This window comes from Gigantopelta aegis, chromosome 4 (genome assembly GCF_016097555.1).
Source record: "Gigantopelta aegis isolate Gae_Host chromosome 4, Gae_host_genome, whole genome shotgun sequence".
NCBI classification, from domain to species: Eukaryota; Metazoa; Mollusca; class Gastropoda; order Neomphalida; family Peltospiridae; genus Gigantopelta; species Gigantopelta aegis.
Window position 1 is genome coordinate 102,334,124 of NC_054702.1, and position 11,654 is coordinate 102,345,777.

An 11,654-nucleotide genomic window follows, 5' to 3' on the forward strand; every position below is an offset into this window, starting at 1 on the left:
TAATACGGTCTTCTTTTTAATTTAATTTTATTTTTAAAAAGAAAATACGTTTACAGCAATTATTTATTAAAGAGTGAGTTAAATTTGAAACTGGTGTCAAACATTGTCAAAAAAACCTTTACTGAATACAATCTCCAACTGAACCACTTGCAGATCCAGAATTGATACCTTCATCTGAGGGAGGGCTGTCGGTGCCAGGACCTCCACCAGAACTCATCATACCGACACCAACCAGTGCTGCCAACTCAGCCAAGTCCTCTCAGCGAAACAATCACGAAAAGAGACCATCAGTGTTAAAAAAACCAGGTACTTTGTTATATAGCACATAACAACCATAGCACTTAGAGACAGGCTGTCTTTTAAAATACAGGTTCATTGTTATACAGTACATAACAACCATAACACTTAGAGACAGGCTGTCTTTTAAAATACAGGTACATTGTTATACAGTATGTAATAAGTTGTGCAAATATTTATAGCTAAGTATATAATTCTGAATACAATAGCGGACCAAAATGTAATTGTTCTGAAAACATGGTAAAAGAAAGAAATAATATATAGTGAATATTAAATGGTTTATAAATGAAAACATTGTCTTATGTTTTAGTATTGTTTCACCCTTTTTATCTGTTAATTTTGTTGTTATGGTAACCATATAATGTCAAAAAAAAAGACACAAAAAAAGACAAACATTTCTAATTAAATTAATTTTATATCTCTTGCATAAGATTTCAACAGTTGTTATGAAATACCGGTAAGAGACAAAACAAATTATGCGTGATGGTCTTGATTTTTTGTTAATGAATGAGTGTCAGTTTACTGCAAAAATTATATATTTATAAGGCTACAATAATCAGTATGTTATGATCTGATCCACAACTCCAGGTGCACCATCACAAATGAAAGGCAAGGAACAAGGGAGCTCAATCCACCAGTCCCGGCCAACCAGCACACAGAAGAGTCAACACGACACTCCCCAGCCCACTGACGAAAATCTCGAAGACATGCCACTACGAGAGCCCACCCCAGTTCCTACCTGGAGTGTCTACATGCAAGCTGTTGACTGGCTTCTAGAAGTCAAGGCAGTTCCAGTGAGTTATATTATTCAGCATATTGTTAATTATTATCTGAATATATACACTGTAGCGGGTGTTAAGTATTAATAATTAGTTACCCAGTTGGGCTGTATGATGTTTACACATTCTGGTAATGCTTTACTTACTTATTGTAAGAAACATCATATTGTGAAATAATTATGGGAGTGTACAATTTGAGAAATATGACAATTGTACATCTTTTAGATACATCTTAAACAAGGAGGGGCGGGATTTAGCTCGGTTGGTTGAGTGCTTGTTGCATCGCAGCATTGAACCACCTCGGTGGATATATTCAACAGATTGGGGATTTTCTTGTTCCAACCAGTGCACCACAACTGGTCAAAGGCTATGGTATGTGCTTTCCTGTATGTAGGAAAGTGCATATAAAAGATCCCTTGCAGCATTAGGGAAAATGTAGCGGGTTTCCTCTGATGACTACGTGTCAGAATTACCAAATGTGTGACATCCAATGTGCTCTAGCGGTGTTGTTAGACAAAACAAACTAACTTTTAACTGAAACATAGAGAAAATATGGCATATGTGCACATGGTTAAATACCATTTTTGTTATAAATTATTAAATATGCATGACTGACTAGGAAAGATACATGTGACTATAAGGCATAAATGGGTCAACATTTTTTGAATGGTCAAATTCACATCTTTAAAGCTGGAAAAATAGCTTTTCAAATATCATACTTTTTTTCTGTCGTTGATGATGTTTATTGCATTTCTGGTTACTATATGCTATTCAGCAGCAATGTTTTGTGCATTTTTTTTTTCAATTTATTACAAATTCAAATTCAAATTGCTTAGTTGAAACTCAACTCTGTTACACTCACAAAATTGATAATGTTGAAGATGTATATAATAATAATTAGATATATTTCAATTCAACATCTAAATACAGCTTATTTAATAAAGTTAAAAATAACTATTAAAATTTAATGGTGTGCTTATTCGCATTGAAATTTACTAATTAAGTTTGGAGTTTAAATATGTCACAGGTTATGTTTATTTCCTTTTGAATGCTATTCCATTAAGTGTTAATTTTGAATTAAAAATATATGTTTATTGGGAAGCATCTAAAACAACTATGACCACTGAATATCATATGATTTTATTATTATATTTAAATAACTAGTACATAGTGAACTTTATGAAACTCTACTCATCTTCAAGTTGAGGACATTATTAAATATAAGGCTGGTAAGTACAGGCTTCGCAGCCCGGTACCGGCTCCCACCTAGAGCAGTCAAATACCATGGGAAGTTCACTCATTTCGTAAAAATGATATCTAGCAAAAACTTGTATAGTATTCTATATATACTGCTATGCAAACGTATCTGACAAAGCGATCCTCCAAAAAACCCCACAAAAACAAAACAAAACAAATGTCAAATTTAACTTTAACTTACACTCCATGACAGGACATTGTGTCATCATTATTTAGCTTTGTGTTCAGTTAGTTTTATATATTTTATCATAATTGCACTACATATCCATTTTTTATATATACAGTTGTTTAATTTTCTTTTGTTTATTTTTTAAATACGAACAGATGCATTGGTAATCATCAAACTTAAACACAAAAAAGCAACACTGGCCTGAATAATCAAAACTAATAATTTACATGGGAGATAATTGAATCATGAATTTGATTACAAAAATATAAATATGATTTCTATATTTTCACTGTAAATAAACTACAGCGAAAATTTTACTTTTCACCGAATATCACTTTTATGGTTTTTGTAGATCTATATATTTCATTGCTATGTATATAATAAATGTAGTTCTAACTTGTGAAACACTTTATGGGGAGCACATTTGTTTTCAGTTCCTCATGTACTTTATATGTCATTGTATTGAAAGTGATCTGAAACTGAAATCATCTGATTGGTATTGTTATGAATGTTGCAGTTCACAGAAAGAGCTCTCGCCCATGAACTGCTGCTACCAACAGGGGGACCGACCGCTGCTTACTACATTGCCCTGGCACACCTCATGTTACAGAAGAGAGAATTTGCTGATGCAGAGGAAAATCTCAAAGAAGCTCTCCAGCTAGAACACCAGGTGAAAAAAAACTTTGATTAAGATGTCATTTATCTTTTTTTGTCTCCATTATCTTCATGATTAAGAGAAGAAATCCACCAGCTCCACATACATAACTCTTAAAATTGAACAGAATTTGGAAAAAAGGGATTGTTTTTATTACAAAGATTACTGGAAAGTATCATTCTGCCATTGCCTTCCAGTACTTAATCTTCAGACTACTGGATTAATTTTTGACAAAAACCACATTGAGAGGTACAAATTTATAACTTTTACACACATATTTTCACTTAATGTTTTTCATAAATATACTACTCAAAAGAATTTAAGGGTCAAAAATTTATAACCAAATAAGTTTCAGAGTGTATTAGATTGATGATGTAAACTACACCAAATTTTTTATTTATTGTTCCATATTTACAAAAAAACACAAATAAACGTCACTGTATACAAGAAAGTCACATGACATGCTGTCAAAGTTGAAGGTTGTCAAACATGGATTTTACACATTAGAACATTCGTTTAATAGTGTGTGAATCCACCCCTGGCGTGAATACACTCGACACATCGTTGCCTCATGCTGTTGATCAGACATCTGAAGAACTCTTGGGGAATGGCCTGCCACTCTGCCATAAGAAGTTGACCCAGATCATGAAGGTTGGCCGGAGGGGCATGGTTTCCCGAACTCTCCTGCCTAATTCGTCCCAGGCATGCTCTATTGTCTGAGAAAGTCCGTTACCACCCTGGCGCGGTGGGGTCTGGCATTGTCATCCAGCAGAACTGCCCCGCCGCCAATCTGCTGAAGGCCTGGGAGAACCAACGGCCGGATAATCTCGTTCAGATAGCGGATTCCATTCAGATTGCCATCCACCACATAGAGGGGGGTCCTGTGGTGGATAGAGATGCCGCCCCACACCATGATGCTGCCACCACCGAACCGGTGACGTTGTCTAACGTTAACGTCAGCGAAGCGCTCCCCAGGACGTCTGTAGACATGAACCCGACCGTCGTTGAACTGGAGACTAAACCTGGACTCATCAGTGAACATCACTCGACCCCACTGAACACGTTGCCATCGCAGATGAAGCGTGCACCAGTGACGTCTGGCCGTTCTGTGACGTGGTAGGAGTGGTGGTCGAACAGCCTGGCGACGGCAGCGTAGATTATTGGCTCTCAGACGATTGCGTATGGTTTGATCAGACACTCGAGTTCCAGTCGCAGTCCGCAGATTGTCACGTAATCGGCGTGCAGTGGTTGTGCGTTGACGTAGAGCCATATTGGTGATGTACGGTCCTCTCTATTTGTAGTGCTTCGGGGTCTTCCCGAACGTGGACGATTTCGAACAGAATTCATTGCTTGGTACCGTTGCCACAGTCGGCCAACGACACTCTGACTGACACCAAGTCTCAGAGCAACATTTCTTTGCGTATTGCCATCCTGAAGCCAAGCAATAGCCCTTCCTCGATCTTCGATAGTCAGTTGACGTCGTACCATTGTCGAATTTGGAGTGTGCACCGTACACGAACGCAAGCTCCAATTATACGGAAATTCAGCATTGGGAACATGGAATACACATACAAAGCGTGCATATGAAGCGCTTTGTGAAAAAGCAAGTTATGGGCACTTTGCAGACCTTTCGCTTTCGCCCTAATTTACGTGCAAATGTAAGCATGTTTTCGCCATTAGAACTAGTCGACAGTGTCAATGATAGTGGATTTTAATTCATTTATGGGTTGCTTAGACCCACTTTCGTCAAAATGGAACAATACCATGCGTGACATTATGGTCTAGCTAATATAATTGACATTCAGAAAATAATGTCGAAAATATCGTCCGACCCTTAAATTCTTTTGAGTAGTATACATAAAATAAAGTTTATATTTGAATTATTAAGTATAATTTTTATGGATTTTCTAATTTTTATGATATTTTTAGATCAGTTACTATAGATTAAAATCAGGCAAAAAATCTAAAAAGTTATTTAATTATGGGCATTTGTGGCCAGATGTCCGGTATTTATGTCCATTATTCCCAATAACTCATTTTTTTCTGACCAGACTGTTTTTGGGAAACGAACTATGTTTCATATCCCACTATTTTGTCATTTTTGTTGTTGGTAAAATGGTCAAATATATTATCAAATTAGCTGTCACAATCAGCTATTGATTCCTGGAAATGACCGCAACGTGCGATATTATTATCAAATGAAAATACTTGCCGAAAACTACATTTTTCAAATCAAAATTCCCAGGTATTTTCCATTGAAAAACGAAAAAGTCAAGCTGGCATACTCTCAATTAATGTATTTCCTGTTGGTTTATTATTATTTTTGGTGAGTGCCATGTGCAAAATGGTGGGAAATGTTAATTGGGGAATGCAAGTTGTGTACAATGTACAGTGTGTCGACCTGCGTGATGTTGGGCGAGATATCTTGCCTGCAGTAGTCAGAAGGTTAAAACTCCATTCTGTAGGACATACATCATTTGTGATAGTGAAGGTGTGTTCAAGAAACATGCATCAATGAAGAAACAAACAAGGATGATTTATTCTGATTCATTAGTAATATATGTAGTAGAGTAGATTAAGTCCAAATTTGTGCAATATTGTGAAATGGTAGCCCAAAACACCACATTTGTTACAGTACAATTATGCCAAATGTGGTGCTTTCGGCCAGCAATTCACAAACATTCGCCTCAGCCACTCCACTATAAAAAAATTATGTATTTCTGAAACAAGTGCCTTGTTAAGGACATTTAAGTGTTTCAAAATGTATATTCAATATTTTCATTTTTAGAACCCCGATGGCTGGGCACTAAAAGGACATGTGAAATATTTGACTGGAGACTTGAACACTGCCCGAGAATGTTACGAAAGAACACTCTCATTCATTACAGATGCCAGTGAAATGCACTCCATATATCTGCGGCTGGCATCAATTTATCTTCAAGAAGCTCGGGTTAGTAAACATCAACACAGTTTGCTTTATTTATTTTACTGTTAGGGTGCATTTATAATTATCAATATTTTCATTAGCAAACAAACCATATTATTACCCATATGGTTAAAATATCTTGGTACATAAAGAGAGCTGAAAATCTTCCAGGGAACATTTTGTGAGTTTTAGCAATCGCTACACAATTTTAAGACATTAAACAGTAGATGCTAATCAATTTTCAACTGACTAGAAAATTTACCAGTCAAAATTTTGAAAACAAAATGTTTTCTATCTTCATTGTTTTAAAATTCAGTATCACCCCAAAAATTGGTTTATTACAAGGGAAAGTTTGAGGTCTGTGTGTAAGGAGAAAGGTCCTGGGTGAGAGGTCTGATTAAGTATTCATGAATAGAGGTAGTGTTTGGACATTTATCAGATACTCATCTACTATGATCCATATAATCATAATTAAAATGTGTAGAGTTTTTCAATAAAATAAAATATCTACTATGTTGTTGTTTTCTCTGTGTTCAGTTTTCTGAAGCTAAGAGCACCTTCCTGATGGCCTGCAAGAGATCTCCATCCTGCGTCTCTTGGCTCGGAGTTGGAATAGCATGTTACAGAGTGAGTCGGAATTACCTGCAGATGTATTTCACAAAGACTGTATGAAACACAAACTACTAGCAAACACTCTTATCTGTCAGTCTAACAAACTTATATAGCAAATTATGAGTAGGAATGTTTTGAGAGTGTCTTATAAATATTTAAAAAAGAACTATCAGCAAATACTTTTACATTAACTTTTCCATCTAGGAGCCATATGGTGCTTACTTGTATTTTTATATAGATAGTGTGAGATGTTTAAGTCGCCAAATGAAAAACAATGGTCGCATTTGGGACCAAATCGGTCACAGTGTAGAAGGCTGCTTTTAATAGAAAAACAATAGCAAATGATCAATACATGTACTTGTAGGTGTTAATTTTAAGCCTCTTTTTTTATGAAGCGGCCAGTCATGTGTAGTACTGATATATATAGTACTAGTGATTACAATTTTATTAATTCTTATTATTATGTATTCACTTAACATGCTAAATATTGCTATTGTACTGCCGAACAACTTTGCATTGATTTATGAGAGGAAATTCTAGTTTCAGATAGTATTTGGTAGATCAACTGTTGATGCTACTATTCCTTTAAAAGACCACTTTACTATTTATTCTCCAAATTATATCATCTGTTATTTATAGTTTGACACTATTATGCATCCAGCTATCTTATGAGGTAGTTTAGCACAGGTTTTACTGAATGCATAGATGACGTATATGAAATCTGTTGTGTGTGTGGGTTTTTCAGCTGGGTGAGCTGTCCGAAGCAGAAGATGCTCTGTCGGAAGCGAACATTTTGAACAATAATGACGCTGAAGTTTGGGGATATCTGTCTCTCGTCTGTCTCAATACAGGCAGACAGCTGGAGGCAGAGCAGGCTTATAAATATGCTCTCAAGGTAAACAGTTTTTAAGTTACATATCAATATGCTTTCATGGCAAACAGGCATACTACAATCAAAGTTTTTAAGTTATATATAAATATGCTCTCATGATAAATGTTCTTTCTCAGTCAAAGTCTTTTCTTATAAATAATTATGCTCTCATGGTAAACAGGATTTAATTTATGCAATGAAATTTTGCTAGTTAAATATAAATGTGCTCTAAAAGTAAGCTTTACACATTCAGTTTGGAAGACCCCTAGTTAAACAACTTGTCCATGTTTTGTAAGTTTGTTAGCTGACTGCATGGTGTGGAGTGCTCTGCCACTTGTATCACTGTGTAATGAATTTGGATATAGTTCTTAAAAGTAAAAAAGATAGCATTCATATTTATTTAGTACAGGTATTCCATACCATCTTACAATTAGACTAAAATGTTACATTATTAACAACATGACAGCAGGACAATGTCAGGCTTTGCATGCACTGCCCAGCTTGAGCTTGCAGAATGTGCAATATATATATACAGAACTTGACATACGTTGTTTTCGCTTCCTGTTTATTGCACGAGTTTATTTTGTGCCAAATAGACGAGTGCAATAAATAGGAAGCGAAAACAACGTATGTGAAGTTCTGTATTTATTACATACCTTCATTTATTTTTTACAAAAACGTGTTTTAATTTAACATCATAACAACACTTTGTTAAATCTATGATCAAAACTCCTTTCATGGATTCATTTAATGTTAAGAATCGTACTCTGCGGCAGCCTTGTGTAATGTTTCAAATACAATATGACGTCATTTGTAAATCATATATGACATAAGTAAATAAAAGGCGCTAACTGCTGTAAAAAGAAAAAGGGAATTCCCCATTTAAAAGTTCAGGTCCAGATTGCACATATGTGCGATACAGAATAAATTTATTACACGGTTTCAAAAGGCCTTTATCACTTTAGTAAGACTGAATAGGTATGTAATAAAACATTATCTTTTATTGCCTGCATGATCACTGAATATTTCACACATACATTCAGAGATGAAAGTTTTATGGATTTATCCAGAATTCTGGATTTTTAATCATCTGTACAGTGTTTTTTGGGTTTTCGATGTTTGTCCAGAGTTTTCCATATTCTTTATTCAAAACTTACAATATGGTTTCGGCTGATGTTTTTCATACATACTGAATGAGGGCTGCCATTTTAAACGATTCTGCAACCCTGACCTTATAGCCAATAGGAGTACTCTCACCCACCAGTATTAAAATTCCAGGGTTTTCTTTTCATAACTCATTTTCATCTCTAGTACAATATATCATAATTCTGTCTAAATGTTAATGTTTGTAAAATGGTGAGAAAGTTTGTTTTGTTTTTTAAATTGCAATTCAATTTACTCAGTTGACTGGTGCCCCTTATTTATTTGCAATCAAACCAGTAGGCATCTTCTTGGAGATTATATAGACCACTTCACCAGTCAAAGTAAAAGCTATTTGGGTCACCTTGTCCAGATTCATGTATTCATAAGCCAGTGATACTATGGTGGTCAGTTTGTTAGAAGAATGTTTCTATTGAGAATTTATTTATTTAAAATGTTTTTTGAAAATAATTTACTTTCAGCTCAATCTTGATAGTGAGGAACTTATAGAGGAAATTAAAAGAAAACAAGAAGAAGTTGGTTTTGGGAACCCACAATTTTAAATAGAAGTGTTAACAGGAAGAACATTGACAAGATGGAATTTCCACAGACTTAGTGACAGGCTTTGAAGTTATTTGTGGAATGTTTTGACCTGAATTTATTACTGAAAAATATATGAATATGGAAAAAGAAATTCACTGCAGCAGAATTCTTCTGAAAGAATTTTTATCAGTGTGTTTTTTTCCTACGAACATTATCACCTGTTTTAATATGAACAAAAAATCAGTAAAGTATTGTTTGTGTTTACTGTGAAAATACATTGTATTTGGTCAGCATGTGGTTTTAAAAACAACAAACATTGTCTGGCCAGTAACCATTAGAAATGTTAGTAATTTGTCTTTCATCTAAAATACTTATGTATGAAATTATTCATAATGTGAAGATTTATTTTTCTAATATAGTTGATATCTTACAAAGTAGATGTGATTTAAGAAACAAGTTATGTTATACATCTTTTTTTTTAAAGTGTAAAATATTTTATCAATAATTAATTAATATATGTTAGTGTATCATGTATGTACGATTCTGACAAATGATATCTGAAACAAGATAGAAGTTTGTGTAATTGTGATAACAGTTTCTTATAATTGTTGTGAATGTTTTTGGTTTTTATATATATAAAAACAATTATTTATGAAAACACATTTTTTGTTTTGTTGTTACTAAAAGAGTTTAGAAATTTAATAACAATATTGAATGTTAGTGTGAGTTATCAGCTCAAGTAAAAAAAAGATCAAAGATATATTGATGGTGTATAAAGTTAAAAAAAACCCATAAGTACATGTACTTGCCAACTCTACCAATTCAAGCGGTAGGCTACCAATTTGAGATAACTTCTATTAATTGCCAAATATAATAATTGTTATATTAGTCGTGTTCCATTGCCAAATATAATAATTGTTATGTCAGTTGTGTCACTTAACATACATGTGTACACACACACACACACACATTACAGACTACAGATGCTACATTCATACATGCATACACACACATATGCATTATGTATTGCCTCAAATGAAAACTGAACAATATATCAAACCTGACAATGAGAAATGGTTACCGGTATGTCTAAAATCAAGGTTTTCACTCAAAGAAGTTTTAATGGTTATATTTTGTAGAAAAATCTAAGAAGCAATTTTATTTATTTGTTTATTTATTCAGACTATATTACTTTTCATCACCTAAAGAATTACATTTAAGAAAACAAAACATACAAAATACTAGACTATTTTCATTTTTATAGAGTGACTATAAGCAGCTATTGCTATCAGTCAATTGTATATCACATTGTATTTTAAATATGTAATAAAATACAGCATGAAATAACACCAATATATATCCGACTGTATTTTAAATAGAGTAATAAAATACAGTATGAAATAACACCAAGATGTATCAGACTGTATTTTAAATAGAGTAATAAAATACAGTATGAAATAACACCAAGATGTATCGGGCTGTATTTTAAATAGTGTAATTAAATACAACATGAAATAACACCAAGATGTATCAGGCTGCATTTTAAATAGAATATAATAAAATACAGCATGAATTAACACCAAGATGTTTCACAACGTATTTTAAATAGTGCGTAATAAAAGAAAGCAAGAAATAACATCAAGATATTTCACAACGTATTTTAAATAGAATGTAATAAAATACAGCATGAAATAACACCAAGATGTATCACGATGTATTTTAAATAGGATGTAATAAAACAAAGCAAAAAATAACACCAAGATGTTTCACGATGTGTTTTAAATAGAGTGTAATAAAATACAGCATGAAACAACACAAAGATGTATCATGATGTGTTTTAAATAGAGTAATAAAATACAGCATGAAACAACACAAAGATGTATCATCATGATGTGTTTTAAATAGAGTAATAAAATACAGCATGAAACAACACAAAAATGTATCATAATGAGGTGTTTTAAATAGAGTAATAAAATACAGCATGAAACAACACAAAGATATATCATCATGATGTGTTTTAAATAGAGTAATAAAATACAGCATGAAACAACACAAAGATGTATCATGATGTGTTTTAAATAGAGTGTAATAAATACAGCATGAAACAACACAAAGATGTATCATCATGATGTGTTTTAAATAGAGTGTAATAAAATACAGCATAAATAACACCAAGATGTATCCGGCTGTATTTTAAATAGAGTAATAATATACAGCTGTATTATAAATCTTGTAATAAAATACAACATGAAATAACACCAAGGTGCATAAAATCTCAAGCCACTGAAAAATTGTTGTTGATTTTTAATTTTGTGTAAAGTTATCAAAGTGGGAAGAGGTGAGGTTTTGACACATTACCTATTTATTTTGTTCATAATATCTGTGTGTGTAGTTGCTAATAATTT

The 11,654-nt window shown here is 33.4% G+C and overlaps 1 protein-coding gene across 7 annotated transcripts in view; it reads left to right on the forward strand.

Annotated features, from left to right (window-relative positions):
• LOC121371618 (cilia- and flagella-associated protein 70-like) overlaps window positions 1-11,540 on the forward strand; it is an 82,999-nt gene extending 71,459 nt beyond the window's left edge. For all 7 annotated transcript variants that reach the window (XM_041497641.1, XM_041497636.1, XM_041497639.1 and 4 more), the window contains 7 exons: window positions 154-306; window positions 886-1,091; window positions 3,020-3,172; window positions 5,946-6,107; window positions 6,621-6,710; window positions 7,441-7,590; window positions 9,189-11,540. In XM_041497641.1, coding sequence (XP_041353575.1) covers window positions 154-306; window positions 886-1,091; window positions 3,020-3,172; window positions 5,946-6,107; window positions 6,621-6,710; window positions 7,441-7,590; window positions 9,189-9,269 — 995 coding nt within the window. In that variant the 3' untranslated portion in view covers window positions 9,270-11,540. The remainder of the gene's footprint in view (window positions 1-153; window positions 307-885; window positions 1,092-3,019; window positions 3,173-5,945; window positions 6,108-6,620; window positions 6,711-7,440; window positions 7,591-9,188) is intronic.
• Window positions 11,541-11,654: the final 114 nt, after the last annotated feature.